Source organism: Bidens hawaiensis, unplaced genomic scaffold (assembly GCF_021521415.1).
Source record: "Bidens hawaiensis isolate Kalapana, Puna unplaced genomic scaffold, B.hawaiensis_p1.1 tig00017589_1, whole genome shotgun sequence".
In the NCBI taxonomy this organism is placed as follows: Eukaryota; Viridiplantae; Streptophyta; class Magnoliopsida; order Asterales; family Asteraceae; genus Bidens; species Bidens hawaiensis.
Genome location: NW_027492664.1, coordinates 214,521 through 234,283, shown reverse-complemented (window position 1 = coordinate 234,283; position 19,763 = coordinate 214,521). Strand labels below are relative to the sequence as shown.

Genomic DNA, 19,763 nt, shown 5'->3' with positions numbered 1-19,763 from the left:
AACCAAGAGGATACATTTAGCCTGACCCTACATATATCAAATTTTAATATTAGGAACATGCATAAATTTTAAATTTTCATTATTATGATATCTATGATGACGTTACTCAAATAACAAATAAAAATAGAAATAGCTCAAGTGACAAACTTCTAATCTTGTTTTAGTACGTTACGTAAGCCTTTAAATTATATTCCATTATGCTAGATAAACTTTCACATTTTGTGTAATCAGTTGCATTGATTTTCAAATTAACTTCCATTTTTGCAAAGGGCTCGATACACGCATCGCATGGTGGTTGAGTCGTGTGACTTGAGCCAATAGGTAAAAAATATGACTAACGTTGTTTACTTGTGCTTTGATTCACTGTCTAGATTAATTAATTTTCTTACTTCTCATATATTTTGAAACTAAGTACGCAAAAAATACCTTTACTCCTGATTATGTGTAACCACATCACGAGAGTAAAAAACAAACGACCACAAATCTTTAACTTTATATTATATTAGTCCTTTATATGTCTAGATGATAAATATTTCTTTTGAACGGCCAACAAATCATTCAAATGAAATATTGGCTAAATTCACGACGTCTGGATACCCTCGTCATTTTGATTCAGGAAAAACCTTTATCTAAGGCCAACGCCCGTGAACTATCGTCTGAAGACACGACAGTACGATGAGATAAAACTTGTTTAGTTCAAAGATCCAACTAGTAAGTACAACCTACTCGTTTAGTTTCCCATCATCACCCCTGATACTTTTGAAACACCAGTAGCTCATTGGCGCCTAGACGATAAATATACCTCACATCATTAAGTTTAGGGTGAGCAGAAAACCGAATTAACCGAAAAAACCATAACGAAAAAACCGAACCGAAGCATTAACCGGCAGTTAATTTTTTGTTTTTTTTTTGGAAAACCAAATTTTCGATTTTGATTCGGTTATCCATTTTAAAAAACCGAACCAAATCGATTGATGGTGATAAAGATTGTCAAGATGATGATGAATGGACTAACTTTGAAGATAAATAAAATGATGAATGAATATTGGGACTAAACTTATAATGTTTTTTAATTAAGAACCTTGTTGAATTTTAAACTATATTTAGCAACTTTGTATTCGTATAGTTTCACGTAACACATGCCTGTTTTGTTTTTTGAATTAAATATATATGTGGTATTCTAATACGTTCTTATACAAGTTTAAAATATGCATTTTCATTTTTATTTTTTTTTTTCAATGTACACACATAACTGAAGAAAAAAACCGAAACCGAAAATAACCTGAAAATTGAAAACCGAAAAACCAAAAACAGAAGGGCTTGTATATTCAAATAACCAATTACTTCGGTTTCAGTTTAGGTTTCACCTAATAAGCGAACCGAACTAAACCATGCTCAACCCTAATTAAGTTTATATGAAATATAATTCCGGAAAGATCTATGTTTATAATCTCAAAGTAACGTTAACATGATAATGTAATTAAAAAAAAAATGTTATGTATGTTGAATTAAATCCTCATCATCATCATCATCATCATCATCATCATCATCATCATAATAATAATAATAATAATAATAATAATAATAATAATAATAATAATAATAACTCCCCTTGTTGCAGGCAGGCTGATTGGATTCTATCAATCCACCTCACCTACTCAACACACCCTCTATTTAATATTAATAATAAATATAAATATAATTACACACACACGGTCCCTCACTTTGTGGTTGTTCATCTGTATTCAAAGTTGTCTTTTTGGTCTCTAGCTGTTTGTTAGTAGATCTTTACAACAAACCAACCCACTAAAGATTTGATCTTTATACAAAATGGGTGCTTGTTATTCCACTGGCGGAAGAGATAAACAACAACCACACGGCGGTGAATACGATGAAAGTGATCGGTGGTGGAAGTCAAAGAGTGTTCGTATTAACCGCAAGTATTCCGTCGGCGGTGGTGGTACGGCGGAGGAACGTGTGTTGCATCAGATACCGGGTCGGATGTATGGAAACGGGTCGACTGGGATTGCCAGTTTGTATACGCAGCAGGGGAAGAAGGGTACTAATCAAGATGCTATGATCGTCTGGGAGGTTTGTATCATCATCATCATCATTATTATTATTATTATTATTATTATTATTATTTATTGTGTTAGGAATTGTTGAAATTGAAAAGGGTTTATTGATTAGGTTAGAAATGAGTTAAATTAGGCTTAAATTGGGGGAATTGATGTTGCCAAGCATTGTTTAAGAGGCGTAGAACCTATGTAAGGAGTAAGATATATTTAGGGCTGACCAGACTCGTCGCTTGCTCGAGAAAATTGTTCGAAAAATGCTTGTTTGATTTTGGCTCCGTTTGGAAATGAGCCGTTCGGCTCTTGGTTTGAAAACAAACAAGTACGTCCAAAGCCACGCTCGGTTTAGTTCAGTTCATTTTTGATTGGATTTTTTTTATTTATTATATATATATTATATATATTATGTATATATATAAAAATAATGTATTTTTAAAAGTTATTGAAATTTTCCTCTTTTGTATTAACTTCAAAGTTCCATTTTAAACTCTAGCTGCTCGTTTTACATATGTTTTCTTGTTCACTTTGAGTTTTAGACATTTTGGAGTTGAAAGTCTTGCATTAAAGATATATTTTAGTTTTAGAATTTTAAAATTTAAAACTTTGTACGAAACCAAACAAAACCAAGTCCCTCGGTTTCAAACTAAACCAAGTTCAAGCATAAAAATATCTCTCGTTTCTTTTAATTCAATCCACTCGGTTCGGTTCGCTTCTAAACCAACCAAGTATGAGCAAGCCTGCGTTCGGTTCGGATCGATTCGTGAACAACCGTAGTTTTTATAAGGATTGCTAAATTTGAAAGGGGTTTATTGATTAGGTTAGAGATAGCTCAAATTAGACTCGAAGTAGGGGAATTTTGTGGGAATTGTTACTAAACATTGTATAGGAGGTGTAGTAGAATCTATGCTATGTAAGGAGGAAAATAATTAGGGGTGTGTCAATTAGGTTTATATTAATATTAGGATTATGCTATAGAATTTGATAAGGAAATTTAGTTTCTAACATACGGATCTTGGCTTTAGAATGCTCAATGCACGCGAGTTGATTTTGAAAACGCTTAGGTGAAGGTTAAAACTAGGGTCTGGGAGGGTATCATGGGCAAACTTATCTCTATGATTGTAAGGGATAAAGAGGCTGCTCCCGCTGAGACCTCTTGTGTTTGGAGCCTCAAATAAAGCTCGCTTAGTTATCGAGCCCGGTCTTTGCACGGGAAGATCGTTTAGCTCGTAGAGCCTTAATGAGCTTTGTGTAGTTTTTAAGTTTTAACTTACTTGGACTTTTATGTATTAATTTCATACTGCATATTCGAGCTCGAGCCAAACTTTGCCTCGTTTAAGGTGATTCACACGAGCTAGGGTTGAGCTTAGGCTTGTTTAAGGTTAATTAGTAACTAATAGCCGAGCCCAACCTGAGTTCAAGCTTGAAAAGACAAATCACGAGCCAAGCTTGTGCTTTACAAAAGGAGCTCAAAACGGGTCATGCTTGAGCCTAGTTTGGCTCGGATCGGCTCGGCTCGTTTACACCCTTATCTCTGAGCACTTATAAAATCAGGATACTCATTAGACAATCTACAATGCTAAACGCCTCCATTATTCAAAGTTGCCTCCATATTTAAAATCTTTAATCTTTATATTTGAGTTATATTTATGAACCAGAAATTCAGTTCAACAAACGAAGCCGTATTTTGTGGGGTGTTTGACGGGCACGGTCCATACGGGCACATGGTAGCTAGGAAAGTTAGGGACTATCTTCCAGTTCTATTATCCACCCATTGGAAACATAACTCTGATAGTCAGAATGGCAATGTTAATGGAACCTCACTTGATGAAGAAGACGAAGATGACAAGTTGTGTGAAGAATATGAAGTCGGTGAGAAAGAACGAGTTCCCGAGAAATATATTCCTTTAAAAAAGTCGATATTAAAATCCTTCAGGTTAATGGATATGGAATTGAAGACACATCCAGCCATTGACTGTTTCTGCAGCGGGTCTACTGCGGTTACTTTGATCAAACAGGTTATTTTCTTGAAACTTTTTAAAGTTGCTTAAGTTTGATGTGTTTGGAAAGTAATATTTAGTTTTACAATAGGGTTTGAGCTCAGACTGAACCAAAAACTGAAAATTCGGTTTTTTGAGATTTTGATAACCGGTTGCTTCAGTTTTTCCGGTTTGGGTTCAGTTCGGTTTTGTTGGTTTTACCATTTGGGCTTTAAATTTCTGGGATAATTTCTTTTTTTTTTGCCAAAAAAAATGTTTTCGGCCTAAATTTAATTATTGATTAATTGATTGTTATACATTTCGGCTAATATATATGTGTTACACTATTTATCAAGTTCCTATAAGTTACTTAACATTCAAAATTTAAAATAAAAATTCACAAATTCGGTTCAGTTTGGTTTTCGGTTTTACTTACATGCAAAGCCAAAACCAAACCGCAAATTCGTTTTTTATGAAAACATAAACCAAACCTTCATTTTTTATTTGGGTTCCGCCTTTTCGGTTTCATGCATATTAGAAAGTACTATATTTGGTAGGTGCAGCAAAAGTTCATAACTGAAATTGTAGCTAATGTTGACTTATGATCAGGTCAAATTGGTTTATATTTGATCTCTAATGGGTTAAACAGGTTCGATAAAAATATGGGTCAAACGGGGTCAAATGGGTTAAACGGGTCAAAACCCTTTGGACTAATAACCAAGTTTATCATGCATCACTTTAATAAAACAATATATTTCAGTCTCAAGATCTCATACTTGGTAATCTCGGAGACTCGAGAGCTGTGTTGGCAACCCGAGACGATAACAACGGTTTAACAGCGATCCAGTTAACCGTTGATTTAAAACCCAATCTCCCAAGTAACCATCTATCTCTTATCAATAACTTATTCAATGAATTTTGGTTTTCTTGAAATTTTATGCTGTAAATCATACATTTTTTTTTTCAGGAGAAGCAGCTAGAATTCAGCAGTTTAAAGGACGTGTTTTTGCATTACAGGACGAGCCTGAAGTCGCACGCGTATGGTTACCCAATAGTGATTCACCCGGTTTAGCAATGGCTAGAGCTTTTGGTGACTTTTGTCTGAAGGACTTCGGTTTAATTTCTGTACCGGATATATATTATCATCGTATCACTGATAAAGACAAGTTTGTAGTTCTTGCAACTGATGGGGTACGGTTCTCAAGGTGTCTAAACGGGTGGGTCTGTTGGGTAACATGTCAAAATGGTTCTTTTTAGTATGGTCAAAACGGGCCAGACTGGCTCACAAAATCCAATTTTGTCAAATTTTTATATAATTACTATTTTATGGTTAAAGAAACTGTTATTGTATTAACAATCTATCCTAGGGATGTACAGTTTTCTCCCATCATTATTTCTGGCAAACTGAGTTAATCGGGTGAATTAGGTAAAAGGTCAAAACGGGAATATTTATTTTGAAGTTGATGAATTGGGTAAAAGGTCAAAATGGGTTGTTTTTTTTATAGGAGTCGATGAATTGGGTAAAAGGTAAAAACGGGTAGTTTTTTTATATGAGTCGATGCATTGGCTAAAAGGTCAAAATGGGTAAACTTTTTTAGGAGTCGATGAATTGGGTAAAAGGACAAAACGGGTATTTTTTTAAGTGTCGATGAGATGGTTGAAAGGTAAAAAGGGTAATATTTTTAGGAGTCGATAAATTGGGTAGAAGGTCAAAACGGGTGATTCCTTTTTAGGAGTCGATGACTTGGTTAAAAGGTTAGAATGGGTACTTCCTTTTTAGGAGTCGATGAATTGGGTAAAAGGTAAAAACGGGTAATTTTTTAAGAGTAAAAAGTCCCACAATTTACTTATTTTTTCTCACAATTCGCCATTTACGATAAAACATAAGTACATAACATATGAACTTATAAGCAAATTAAGTTTTATTATTTTGCATTTTTGATACAGGTATGGGATGTCCTTTCAAATAAAGAAGCAGTGGACATAGTGGATGCTGCACCAAGCCGGTCAACCGCAGCCCGAGCCCTTGTTGACTGTGCTACACGAGCCTGGCGGCTCAAATACCCAACATCAAAGAACGACGATTGTGCTGTTGTGTGCTTATTTCTTGACCAAAAACCGGCACCCACACCCGCTTCACCCAAGAAAGAAGCAAAAGAACCAGATACTGGTATTGTTCCACCAGATGGAACAGCACCAGTATCTGCTAAAGAATCAAGTGAGATTGTGCCATGTGTCGAGTCAGAAGATAATAAGTTACCTGAAAAGGGTGGTATCGGGGCGTCTAAAAGGAGTTTAGCCGAGTGCATATCGAACCCAGAAGATGAAGAATGGTCGGCACTTGAAGGGGTGACCCGGGTCAATAGTTTGCTAAGCATTCCTAGGTTCTTATCCGGTGATAAAAAGTCAACTAGTTCGAGAAAAACTGTTGTCAAGATTTGATTTGAGGGTGTTATTGTGGCTTGATGCCGCCTTTCTTGTTTATTTTTTAAATTTTTTGTTTCCGTCTTATGATGATGTGTATACGTGCAAAGATTCAGCTGTTGAATGAACAAATTTTGATCAGTTATGATGGTGTTTTAAGATACAGTTTTTGTGATGTTTGTTTGTAGAAATAATAATATGTAAGTAGAAAGTAGTATTCTTTTGATATATAAGGTTGAAACAGCTCTAGTATGACAAGGGTCAGATATCAAAACTTGAACCGGCTCTAGTATGACAGGGGTCATATTGATCGGGACGGGTTCAACACATGTGAGTCAGCCTCATTCTCTAGACCAGATGTAAATAAGAAAAGCAATGCAACTGGATGTGTACTCGTGATGAGAAATAGGTTATGTTGGTTTGAATTAAGATGGGTATTGGTAGTCACGTTCTCTCTTTGATTAGAAAATTGTGTTTTATAGTCGTTTCATATATGTCAGGCGCATGTCACTCAATATTCGTCGGATTCATGGGCACCAGATATACGTGTGTTGGGATGTCATTGCTCGAAACCAAACCTTGAAATCTAGGTCTCATTAATTTTAATAAATTCTAGTTTCTAACAACCTCGAGTTCTTAACGTACTTTTTAAGGTTATGGATTTCACCTCAAGTGTTGCATACTTTTTCGGTTCTCTACTTTCTTTTTGTTATGCTACTAGTATACACTTTATTTTGTATTTTCTACGGTAAAAAAAAACTCGCTTATAAGTCAAATGTCTCATTGGCTATTGTCCTTTGAGGGAAGTTTTGAGAAGTTAGAATTAATAAGTCTATCTTATCGAGTCACTTGAATCCGCCTGTCTTTCTTCTTCAAGCAGACGAAGACGAAGATGAGCAAGAGTAAGGGGGTAACGACCTCTCCATCAGAGTTAGACCTAGATCGTCCCAACATCGAAGATTACTTACCTTCTGATTCCATCCAACAACCTCACGCCAACCTCCGTTTGTATGTAATTCATCTATTAATATTAATCATCGATCCATTCACTCTCTATTGTTATTATTATGCAGGCGTGATTTGCTTGATATTTCCCCAACCCTAACCGAGGCAGCTGGCGCCATTGTTGATGTAACTATTTCTTCTCTCCAGATCCATACACTTTTAATAACACAACACGCAATGCATGCATGTGTGAATTAGTTAGTTAGTTAGTTAATAATTGCTAATTGTTGTTGCCTAATGATTATGCATCTGAATCTGGACTTAATTGTGTAGCTTTTTGTCTCACTAGCGATGAAGGTATGTATAGCAATCTTAGATTTATCGGTATACTGCTTTGCTTATCTTGTGATATTGTATTCATGTCTTCATATGTAACGATAAAATAAGTATTTTTAACACAAATTTAAGAGAGTCAAAGTTCAACAAACAGATAAAGGAGCATCCATTAGTGAGCATAAGCTTCACTCATTTCATATTATCACCAATTGAAACTTGGACCACACATGGATACATCGTTATGATACATTTGTTATGTATACATATTAAGTGGTTTATGCGTGTAATTTTTGCTAGAGATGGTTTACAACTAACGTTATTACAACTTTTGTATGGTTTATTGCTCTGATTCTCTTTGGGGTTGTTTGGCAATCTAGTGCTGAATCAGTAAGAGGTCTGTCTGATTAAGAGGTTGCCTCTAAATCATTTAGCATGTCTCTGAAACTTAACCATTAACAGGCTCCATGAGCCATTAAGAGGTGTAACCAAACGCACTGTGCATGTGACTGATTCACGAATCATTAAGACGCTACCAAACAACTCCTTAGCTTCACTACTATGAGTGGCATTACACTGGGCACATTTGTTTTTTTTGTTATGAGTGTAATTTATGCTCATGCTGATATTATTATTCTCTTCATTTTGGGTATGAAACATCTTCCTTATTAGCTTCCATAGTGAAATATTGTTTATTTTATAAAGCATAAACCTACCATAATTTTCTTCATGCACGAACAGGACTCGTTCACGCGATGTTTTAAGTCAAATCCTCCAGAGCCGTGGAACTGGAATATATATTTATTCCCATTGTGGTGTTTAGGAGTTGTAGTTAGATATGGGATTCTTTTTCCTGGAAGGTAAGCATTTCCATCACTTTGAACATGTGACTACTTGACTGCTTTTAATGACTATTTAGTCCTTTTCCTGTTATTCACACTGCAGGGTTCTTATCCTGACAATAGGATGGATAATATTCCTGTCATGTTACATTCCTGTGCACGTGCTATTAAAGGGGCATGATAAGTTAAGGAAACGGTTAGAGGTATGAAAACACTTTTTAGCCAACTACTTGCATTACCATTTGCTAACCATGGTTAATCTCATATACCGTTTTTAACCATGGCAGCGGGCTCTGGTTGAGTTAATTTGCAGCTTCTTTGTTGCATCTTGGACAGGGGTTGTTAAGTATCATGGCCCTCGGCCGTGCGCAAGGCCTAAACAGGTAAATTAGAATTTTTATTTATTTATTATTCTTGTATTTGATTGTTTTATAAGTAACTGGTTAATTGTTGCACAGGTGTTTGTGGCTAATCATACATCTATGATTGATTTCATCGTTCTAGAACAGATGACTGCATTTGCAGTTATCATGCAGAAACACCCTGGATGGGTCGGTAAGTGCACATATTCAGTTTTGAAACTTATAATAAAATGCTAATATCATAAGTTCATAACCATCTTATTTCTTTTCGTAGGGCTTCTGCAAAGTACTATTTTGGAAAGTGTGGGTTGTATATGGTTCAACCGTTCAGAAGCAAAGGATCGTGAAATTGTAGCAAGAAAGTATGTTTAATGCAAACTCTCTCCTTTTAAAAAAATATATATTTTTTTAAATTATAAATATTTTTTTAAATTATAAATATTGTAATACAGGTTGAGGGAACATGTTGAAGGAACTGATAACAATCCTCTTCTTATATTCCCTGAAGGAACTTGTGTGAATAATCATTACACTGTTATGTTCAAAAAGGTACATTTCTTACATGTTGTAAAAATATTTTAATGTCACAGGTCATTATTATATTTAATTTGTTGGTAATATGATTTTTAGGGTGCATTTGAACTTGGGGCTACTGTTTGTCCAATTGCAATTAAGTACAACAAAATATTCGTCGATGCGTTTTGGAATAGCAGAAAGTAAGACATTTCTATTTTCATCCACATTTGTGTTAACAAGTTAGCCCTGCTTGTGGTGCGCACATATGATGTATATATGTGTGAACCCTCGGGTGGGCAAAAGTGAAATTGCACTAATTTTGACGTTATTTTACTAATCTCGTGAAAATAACGTTAAAAGTGACGGACGGTTAATCAGGCATCATGTAGTGGCGTTGATAGCCGAAAGACAAGGGTACATGCACCGATCAGTCGGTGTCCCGATGATTGAGTGCTATGTGCCTTATGTCCAAGGCTTGATGCAAAACTACTATCGAGCCGGGGGTCTCACCGAAAGCAGCCTCTCTATCCTTATAGGGTAGAGGTAAGGCTGTCTACATCTTACCCTCCTCAGACCCTACCATAGCTTTGCTATTGGTGGGATATACTGAGTACGATGATGATTTGTGTTAACAAGTTAATTTCAATATTATTTTCTTAATAATAAATGTGTAAAGTAATTAATTTATTTTGCAGGCAGTCCTTTACAACTCACCTATTGCAGTTGATGACATCATGGGCGGTGGTTTGTGATGTTTGGTATTTGGAGCCTCAAAATATGAAGCCTGGAGAAACAGCTATTGAGTTTGCAGAGAGGTTTAACACCCTTTTCTTAACTGAAATGCCATAAATGCCCCTGGTTTCTAAAGTTATTTTGGTTTCCGTCCTTTTTTCCAGGGTGAGAGGCATCATCTCTGCTCGTGCAGGTCTTAAGATGGTTCCTTGGGATGGATACTTGAAGTACTCTCGCCCTAGCCCCAAACATAGGGAAAGCAAGTAAGTTTTTAAAAAAAAAAAAATTCTTTCTAGTTTATAATCATGTTAACAAGAATGTGTCTGTGTGTGTGCATATATAATTTTATGTTTGTAATGTTGTGCAGGCAACGTAGTTTTGCAGAGTCAGTCCTGCGTCGGTTGGAAGAGAAATAGAGGTCAGAAAGAATTGTAATTTCACTCTTAATATTTTAATCGAAGACTATCTTTAAATAATCATTAACTTTTTTCTTCTTTTTTGAAGATTACTGAGTGTGAAGCTTTGCTGCCAGGATAGATGCCATGAACAAAGAAGATTCTTGGTAGGTATTAGCGTTGACGACGAGAATGAGTTCGATGATCCCTTTGCAGTGTGTGTTGATTTTTGTTTTTATTATCCTAGTGGCTTTAAACTGTTTTACATATTCATAAACACCGTCGATTACTCCTTAAATATGTAAATACATCACTTGGTTTTGTGTAAACATAATAATGCTGGGTTATTAATGGAAAACTAATTTATTTGAAATGGAATAATTTTGTCACACATTTGGTTTTTACACATCCAAATTTAAAAACTTAAGTTAAATTACACAAGTTATACATCTATCGTAGTAAGTTACAGTCTATGTGGTAATCTTAAATCACTGCTTTTGATGCTAACCAATGGTCGCTGTTCGGTGTGTCTATAATTTTAATGTGAAGATACCGCCTTTGCAGCTTTGCCTTAACATGTCTTCTCCAATGAGCTTCCCCTGATGCTGCCCACTACACTACTCGTGGTCATGAACATATCTTAAATCAAACAAGCGACCGCTAAACATTAGCAGATTTCACTTGTGAAAAAACGACCTATAATCTACATCTTTACAAAGAACAAGCTTTTTAAATCTTTCAAATGATCAAACTCTTAAGATTAAACCCGCAATTTCTAACGGAAAATAAAAACAATCAAAAGCAGAAGACTCTTGGACTAACAGTAATTTCAAAAGAAACAACAGGAATCAAAACCACAACATAACCATACCACAATGACCTTTAAACCAACATAACCAAGATAATTCGGCATCAAAACTCATGAAACTGCCATCCATCATGACACCCAACCTCAACCATCTTTGCAAATAGTCCAACCACGGTCTTTCTCTGCAAACTTCACCAAAACCATCATCTCGCACACCAACTAATCTGGTCCCGCCAATTCCAATCCATTGTAGACCACGAAACAAAGGCTTCTTCAGAAACCGAAAACATTCACCAGATAACGCACCACACTTATAAAGATCAAGCCTAAGCACCCTTCCCTTTAAACCCAAGGCCTCCACAGATGCATCTGTAACACGAACACAGTTCCTGATCGACAATTCTATACGCCCTGCACACGCATCTACAATGGTGGTAATGGCTTTATCTGTAATTTCTGGCATGTGTCCAAGATCAAGCGACGATAACGTCTTGCTAATATTACCATCACTTATTAATAAAGATATTATTCCTTCATCACTAATCCACTTACAACCTCTTAACGAAAGACATGAAATGGGAGCGTTTCCTTTACCTAAAACACTCATACCAGCATCGGTCACATCCGTGCCTCCTAAGTTTAAGGTTGTCAACAACGTAAGACGTGAAACATCGTCAAGACACGAGTCCGATACACTTTTGCATCCAAGCAAATCAATAACCTCTAACGAACCACACGTTGCCAACTCACACACTGCGTCACTGGTTATAGAATTGCAAGACACGAGCTTTACCTCTACAAGGGACCGAGAACCGTTACTAAAATCTTGGAATGTCAAATCGGTCAAACGATAACCGTTTTGAATCTCAAACTTCTTCAGATTCAAAGACGAGTTGAGAACTGAAGCGAAGCCCGCATCGCTAACTTTTGAAAACCCTCCAAACCGAACCGATTCTAGTCGTTTACATCCCTCTGAGAGCAAAAACATGCCCATATCATTCACTTGTTTAAACAAAGGAGCAACATGATGTCGGCTTCTCAAAATAGAAAGACTTGTCAAATGCTTACAGTTAGCTAGTGACTGAATCCCTGAGTTTGACAGGTCATCAGTCGGTTCAGACGTCGACTGGTCTTTAAGATCCAGTTCAACCAATTGAGGAAGACAAAGTGCAGTACTGTGGATAAGTGTGTCACTAATGGTATCTATAACTAATGATATGTGAGTCAAAGCCTGTCCAAAAGTCAAAGGTGTAGATGTTTTCAAGAAATGGATAGTATCCAATGCGCTAGCTGGTTGAAGCTTAAGAATCTTGACGGTTTCGGGCAGTTCTTGGTAGATTCCAAGTAACATAAAGGCGTAATCATTGACTTCTCCGCCTCGAATCTTAATTTTCAGAGAATGTATGTGTGTAAAAAAACCAACAGTGCTTACTAAGAACCAAGAAGTAAGCTAATATGAGATACAAAAAAAACAGCAGTTCTTACCTCCAGTCTTTGACACTTTGCAAATGACCCCCGGAAATTCAAATCAAAAACTTCAGATTTGTGATTAAAGCCGGAAAATTCCAGTGTGAGTATTCTGAATACAATCAATGAAACACTGTAACTATATTGTTCTCAAACTTACATGGAACTGTGATGTATAGGGGCGTGCATGGTTCGAATTTGAGTCGGTTTTTTTGCCTTTTCCATTTTCGCTTGAATATTTTGTGCAACAAGAAAAAAATGACCCAAAATAATACTTTGAGCCTAAATCATTTTATTGATCAGTAACCAACTGATTATTATACATTTGGGCTAATATATCCGAGTTTCATACTTATTAAATCCTTATAAATTACTTATAATCAAATATAAATTATAAAAATCTATAAAAAACATAAAATCAAACCGTCAGTCTTTAGTTTCGGTTTGAAAATTTTTTTTATCAGTTTTTCGGTTTGTAATCGGTTTTTCAGTTTCATGCACATGTATCAAACATTCAAACCAGTACTAAGTATGATACTAGATCATTGCTTAAATTTATTAATAACTAGTACCTTGAACATTTCAACAAAATCAATTCTTGAATATGAGGGCCTAAAATAATTATGACTGAGGCATCATTAAGACGGAAGGTGATGTTCTTGATTCTTCCAAATTTGCTTATTACTCCGTCAAATGTTTGTGGGTCTAAAGGAGAGATCGATGGATGATTCAATGGTCCGTGAAAGGCAGGCTAACGAACAAAGCGTGTCCGGTTGTAACATTATAAACCGTCACATCAGTGCCACATCAGATTTCAAACTTTTCTCAAAAACCCTGCTTTATTCTACAACAACCTCCACAAACCCATCACATAATATTAAAATAATAAAATTTATATATCTACATGTTATATATATGTGTGTGGTTGAGAGAGTGGTCTTCTACCTTTTGCCACCTATAATGTTTGGATGAAGTTTGTAGTCACAAACTTTATGAAACAAACTTTTAGCCCACAATAAGAAAAGTTTGTGTCCCTCTTATTTGAACTCATCCACATCATTCAAACTTTGGGTTACACACCCAATTGTGAATGCTCTTACAAACAATGTTTACAACAAAAATAAAATGTCCCAGATAATTACCATGAAAGTCCGACTTAATATGTTAATATAGATATATAAAAAGGTTATGTCGGGTACATTACATCATGTATATAATCAGGTAAATGAATTAATATTATCAGGTAATCAGGTATATTACAAATCTCATACCTATAAAAAAAATTCAAAACTAATTCCAAAACCCTAATGAGTCGGGTTTAACCTGTCCAATTGTATCAGGTTTTAAATTTTCCCACCAGATTCGGAAACACACTCAATATACCATCAAACAATCAAACAATAAATGATACATCATACACATTAACTATCTAAAAATATATAAATGACATCTCCAATTTCTGACCATGTACTTCAACATACAACTATGAATACCAACGCAACCGAATTCAAAGCGAAGACTACCAAAACACTGCTGGGAAAATTCCCATAATAGTCCATTTAAATAATGTGTTTCCAAATTTATCCTTAATAATTCAAGTTTCTAACTTTGTCCCTTTGTTATCTCGTCGTCGACGACATGATAGCGAACACCGACGATGCGTTACTGAAACAAACAGGATAACGACACGTGGCCGGAATAGGTCGTCGACGATGCATTAGTGGATAACGTATCGCCGCTACCCTACGTTAGCAACTTAACGCATCGTCAACCCTATGTTATACGTAACGTAGGGTAGCAACGATGCGTTATGTTGCTAACGTAGGGTAGCAGCGATGCGTTATCCACTAACGCATCGTCGGCGACCTATTCCGGCCACGTGTCGTTATCCTATTTATTTCAGTAACGCATCGTCGGTGTTCGCTATCATGTCGTCGGCAACGAGATAACAAAGGGACAAAGTTAGAAACTTGAATTATTAAGGATAAATTTGGAAACACATTATTTAAATGGGCTATTATGGGAATTTCCCCATATATCGATAAGAATCCCGTGGCATATATCAGTTGACCAAATAATTGACTCTACTTCATATAGCCTTTGAGTTTTACACTTAGAGCAGAAGTTAAACTATTGACTTTTGTTGACTTTGACTACTTTACAACAATACTTCAGTTAGTTGCTAATAAACTCAATAGCATGAAAACTTCTTAAATATATAACCTGCCCATATATATCAAACTATATCAAGGTTTTCCATGATATTATTATATGAGCAAACCATCGCCATGTTCAACCACTTTTATCACCAGTTTATAAGGTCTCTGCAACAACTGGTATATACTAATAACGCCTTGAAGGCAGCTATTCCGGTATCTAAAGCAAAACGGGTTCATCGTTATACAATCACAATTCATTGACAAATCTTGATTATGTTTATAGCCTCGATTACAAACCTTGGTTACGCAAAAAAAAAAGTTACAGTTATTGTTAACTTTATAAAATCAATAATTCGTTCATTTTATGAAAATCATTGAATAAACAGTCAAAAGTAAATGTGCTCAGAATATGATTTACCAAATAAAAAAAAAAAAGAAATAATTGGACCATGAATCATTTGCAGTATAACCCAAATCAAACAGGATCTCTAAAGAAAGTGAAATAATTACATACGAAACACTTCATCATATATACAAAAAAAATCATTTGTTATTGTGTATATATGCGCGCACACACATGCTTAAACACAACATATTTCATGGAAATTCAATCCACAAAACCCAATTGAATTTAATAGTTTGTAATGGGTTTAAAGTAACGATTTACGAGTATTATACCTCACACACATTATAATATTTGGCATTGTCATACAAGTACAAACATTAATCTTCATATCATGTTCAACAACTTGATAGACAATTTCCACAAAAGAGATTACAGTAAACCACAAGAATACAATCTGTAATCTGACCCGTTACCAACAAAATGCAATCCGCGTCAACCCGTTCTTTTATGCTAGAGGGTTGAAGTCGTCACAGTTACCGTCAATGTTGCACAAATTGCCATTTGGTATCCATAAGAAATGAATCCACCCGCGCAATCTTCCAATCAAATCTCAGGTTTTTCTCCATGCTGAGAATTCCGGCAAATCTCGAGCTGAAAGTACACATTTGCTTCCAGTCACAATTGAGTCTGCAGCATCAAATCAGCCACGAATATAATCAGCATGTCAAAAAAAAAAAAAAAAAACTAATCATACTAATATAAGAGTATTTCAGGTGATTCCTTAGTTCTACATATTCATATGTTTGGAACTCTGCAATTGTCAGTCACAAGATGTGGAACATAATTATATAACTATACAATAATTCGTTCAGGTCGGAATATGAATCATATGCAGTCAACCAAGAATCAATAAGAGTAAGATAATCACAAAAACTTATGAAACAAGTGTGGTACTATCTGAAGAAACACGGATCTACTCCCCTTGACGGGTCTTAGATCCAATGAGTCCACATGGTAGGGTATGGTTATTTGCCAATACGATATAAACTCAATTCCCAAAGTCCAGTGACGTGAACCTGCAAAACAGACACCGTGAGCTCGTTACGGGAAGGACAAGAGGGGGGTTTTCCCGTAACCACCCTCCGGCGTGAGAATAAGTACGATTCTGATGAAGATAATGTACTCAAGTAAATAGTGAAAGTACAGTGGGAGTGAATATGAATACCTCATGATGGTTGAGAAGATATTTATAGCCGAAGGGTGTAGGAAGGTGATTGGGCCAGCTGTCCCTTTGGAAGATGCTCCCGTAACCACCTGGACACGTGTCATCATATGACAGGTTCAATTTATACGTTGCATGTGCATGTATAACAACCTGGACACGTGTCTTCATATGATAGGATGGTAGATAACCCTGGCCATGTGCATGGTTATAACGGCCTTGCCAGGTGTCCTTTTCTGGTTGGTTGAGGGATCACGTATTGCTCAAGAAAGCATCTTGGTAGATCTTCTAGAATGTTATCGATTAATGACAGCTGTCCCGGGGCATTACCTCATGATTATTTACGCGGATGAATATTCCGTCTCGCGGATAACTTCTGAGGGTGCCAAGATGCTTCCGCATGTCCTGTGAGGGTGTTTCTTCCTCAGGTGATTATGCGAGTGGTCCATATGTCCCGCGGGTGCCTTACGAGGGACTTCTGATTGACCCGCGGGTAATACTTAAGGGTATTTGGGTCTTTTTGGTATCCTACCTCTATAAGTCCCCCAGTCCAGTGTTTCTTCCGCGTGAAGTACTTATGCGGGTGAAATTCTGGACTTAACACGTATTTGGGGATTTTTTATTCTTCAAGTTTTTGAGAAATATCTTTTGTTGATGTGGATAATCGTGAAAATGGACAAGTTGACCACTCGCAGGTGCGTGTGCAGGTGATGTGACGTTTATGACGGTTGTCACTGTACCCGACTGTATAACTTTTTCCCTTTTTCGAATTTCCCGCGTGACGTGGCGCCTATTTATTGGGTGATCTTTCTTCTCTCCACTGTTCATATCCCATCGCATTAATTGCGATGGGTATAAATAGTGGAGTTTAACTTCTCATCGAAGTTTTATTGTCTTTGAATTCTGAATATTACCTTGCTTTCTTTCTTTGAAACTTTCGATTATTCACCCAATCTTTCTTGAAACTACTCGATATTTCGTCGGATATTATTGTAATGACGAGTCTTCAGTCTGAAATTGATGAGATAGAGGTTCAATGGGACCAATCTGAATATCAAAAGTTCATTGAGACTTATGGGATTCCACCAGAGTGGGGACCGGAGTTTCCCGCTGCCGAATCCATAGCCAGCTTTCCACCTCCTGGGAAGATGGCTGTATATTCTGATTTCTTCGCTTACGGGATCCATTTATCTCAACTGCATCCTCTTGCCGTCATGCGAATTCGACATTTCGAATTCGTGTGTACTGCACATGGAATGTTACCCCGATTAGACCGGTTTCCTGTGTTTTATCATATTATCAACCGTGATGGTTGGTTTGTGTGCCAAGAGTTAGCCGATAGAAGTATCGGTTACGAAGTCGAGAAACGCTCCAAGGACTGGCGAAGTAAATTCTTTTGGATATCTGAGGACGTAGTCCTTAAAACTATGGTCCGACGTCCTCTTACTGAAGCCCTCCCGAAAGTTAAAACGGCTTCTCATGAGGGCCAAGAATGGTTCCGTGTCTTGCTGTCCGAGCCAACACCAATGCGGGCGCTACCTGAAGAGGCCCTTGTGTGGGCGGGTATGAGCCGTTTGTGGCCAACTCCGTTCATGGAACCCCTTTTTCTTAGCTTGGATTCTCGTAAGTTGCCTTTTTTCCTTCCTCTTTTGTTTTTTTTTGAAATTTTATAACTGATTTTGTACATTTTTCCTTCAGGTCCAGGACCTATGCTAAATGCTCTATTTGAGGATAGGGGTTGCGTGCGAAAGAGCATCCGCGATGCGGGTGAGAAACCCGTTCTTGAGAAATCGAAGGGCAACTTCTTGTTCCCTGTGAAGGTGCGTGCTGAACCGATTGTTTCGGACGCCACCTTTGAAACAGGTGCGTTTATTTTGAATCCCCCTCCCCTTAATGTGCTTACCTCTGAGGGGGTTATCGTCATTCTGTCGTCGAGTGACGATTCATCATCCTCAGAGGAAGGAAGCTCTAATGATGTTTCTGAGGTTTCATCTGTCTCGCACTTGTTGACAGAATTGGCGCAGAAACGACCCTTCGGGTCTTCTCAAGCCAGCGATGCGGGTACGAGTGTTGCAGATACCAAAGACGATCCAGTGATGAAGAAGCAACAAACCCGTCATCCCAAGAAGCCACAATCTGTTCTTGCGGATCGATTGAAGACGGTGACTGGTACGAGCTTTATTTTTTACACTTTACTTCCATAATATGTATTTAAATAAAGTTTTATTGTACGTAGATCCGTCTATTGCTAGAGATGACATATCCGAAAGGTTGCCAACTCCAACCCCAACTGTTGAGAAACAACCGTCTCCTCCTCCATAAAGGGAGGCGGAAAACAAGCCTCTTACCCCTCTTACGGAATCAAATGTGGAGGGGTCCAATGTTCAGTCGGGGGCTAACGAATCTTTGGACTATCATTTTCAAAATGGAGGAGCCACTAATTTTCAGAGTGATAATCCTGAAGTCACCGCAGAGGGCTTCAGGATTCATGAATCTTCTTCTCGCTCTCCTTCTCAATTCTTTTCTACCTCCTCACCCTTAACTATGGGTGCAGGGGGAAGTTTCCAGTTTGGACCATCTGTCCATGAGGCTGGAAGGGGTTCATCACAGGGTGCCCCTCAGCAATCTTCCTCGATCCCCATGCGCCTTGAAACTTCAGGTTCACAGTATTACGGGGATACAATTTTAGGAGGGGATTATGACTTGTTTGTCCCGCCTTGGGACATTGTCAATGGGTCTCGGTTTTCTGACCCCGGGACATGTGTGAGTTTTGTAAAGCACTATGCGCCTCCTGCGGAGATGGCGCATCTGCGTGACCATTCCCGCCATGACCTCCATACATACTTATCCATTTCCTTGGCTAACAGTTTGGCCTGTAGCCAGGAAATATTACGTGAGTGGTGTACTACGGGCGGGAAACTAGGTGAGGCTTCTCGATCCGTTGAGGCTGCCAATAAAGAAGGTGAAGAGCATCGTAAAGCGGCGATTGCAGCTAAGTGGAGACAAACCTACGCAGAGGCTGCCCTTAAACAAGAAAAGGATCGAAGCTCTGTCGCCGCTCAAAAGTGGAAAGAAGCCTGCGAAAGGCAGAATGCCGTACTTGAGGCTGCCCGAGCTGATACTCAAAAGAAGAAGGATGACTTGGCGAGGGCACAAGAAGA

The 19,763-nt window shown here is 37.4% G+C and overlaps 2 protein-coding genes and 1 pseudogene across 3 annotated transcripts; 2 read left to right on the top strand and 1 right to left on the bottom strand.

Annotated features, from left to right (window-relative positions):
- The first annotated feature begins 1,830 nt into the window (after window positions 1–1,830).
- Window positions 1,831–6,662, top strand: LOC143554332 (putative protein phosphatase 2C 66). The gene is made up of 5 exons (XM_077044112.1): window positions 1,831–2,091; window positions 3,731–4,090; window positions 4,812–4,929; window positions 5,019–5,242; window positions 5,999–6,662. The coding sequence occupies exons 1-5, from the start codon at window positions 1,831–1,833 to the stop codon at window positions 6,491–6,493; spliced, it is 1,458 nt and encodes a 485-aa protein (XP_076900227.1). The 3' UTR covers window positions 6,494–6,662.
- Window positions 6,663–7,355: 693 nt separating this feature from the next.
- Window positions 7,356–11,111, top strand: LOC143554325 (glycerol-3-phosphate acyltransferase 9-like). Of its 2 annotated transcripts, none has more exons than XM_077044107.1 (13): window positions 7,356–7,483; window positions 7,549–7,606; window positions 8,495–8,613; window positions 8,699–8,798; window positions 8,883–8,978; window positions 9,054–9,150; window positions 9,232–9,319; window positions 9,410–9,506; window positions 9,588–9,673; window positions 10,169–10,288; window positions 10,370–10,468; window positions 10,573–10,619; window positions 10,716–11,111. In XM_077044107.1, coding segments are annotated over exons 1-13 (1,125 nt in total). In that variant the 5' UTR covers window positions 7,356–7,367; the 3' UTR covers window positions 10,718–11,111. The 2 variants fall into 2 exon arrangements, with proteins under 2 accessions (XP_076900222.1, XP_076900221.1); XM_077044106.1 differs by having other exon boundaries at window positions 10,573–10,623; window positions 10,710–11,108.
- Window positions 11,112–11,430: 319 nt separating this feature from the next.
- Window positions 11,431–15,271, bottom strand: LOC143554338 (F-box protein At-B pseudogene; annotated as a pseudogene).
- Between the last annotated feature and the right edge of the window lie 4,492 nt (window positions 15,272–19,763).

Excerpts from the sequence above, each read along its gene's own strand:
- LOC143554332 (XM_077044112.1), top strand. The coding sequence starts at position 1,831 with ATGGGTGCTTGTTATTCCACTGGCGGAAGAGATAAACAACAACCACAC. Across the intron at positions 2,092-3,730 it reads ATGCTATGATCGTCTGGGAG|AAATTCAGTTCAACAAACGA; the intron begins GTTTGTATCATC and ends TTTATGAACCAG. Across the intron at positions 5,243-5,998 it reads TAGTTCTTGCAACTGATGGG|GTATGGGATGTCCTTTCAAA; the intron begins GTACGGTTCTCA and ends TTTTTGATACAG.
- LOC143554325 (XM_077044107.1), top strand. The coding sequence starts at position 7,368 with ATGAGCAAGAGTAAGGGGGTAACGACCTCTCCATCAGAGTTAGACCTA. Across the intron at positions 8,799-8,882 it reads AGTTAAGGAAACGGTTAGAG|CGGGCTCTGGTTGAGTTAAT; the intron begins GTATGAAAACAC and ends TAACCATGGCAG. Across the intron at positions 9,320-9,409 it reads CGTGAAATTGTAGCAAGAAA|GTTGAGGGAACATGTTGAAG; the intron begins GTATGTTTAATG and ends ATTGTAATACAG.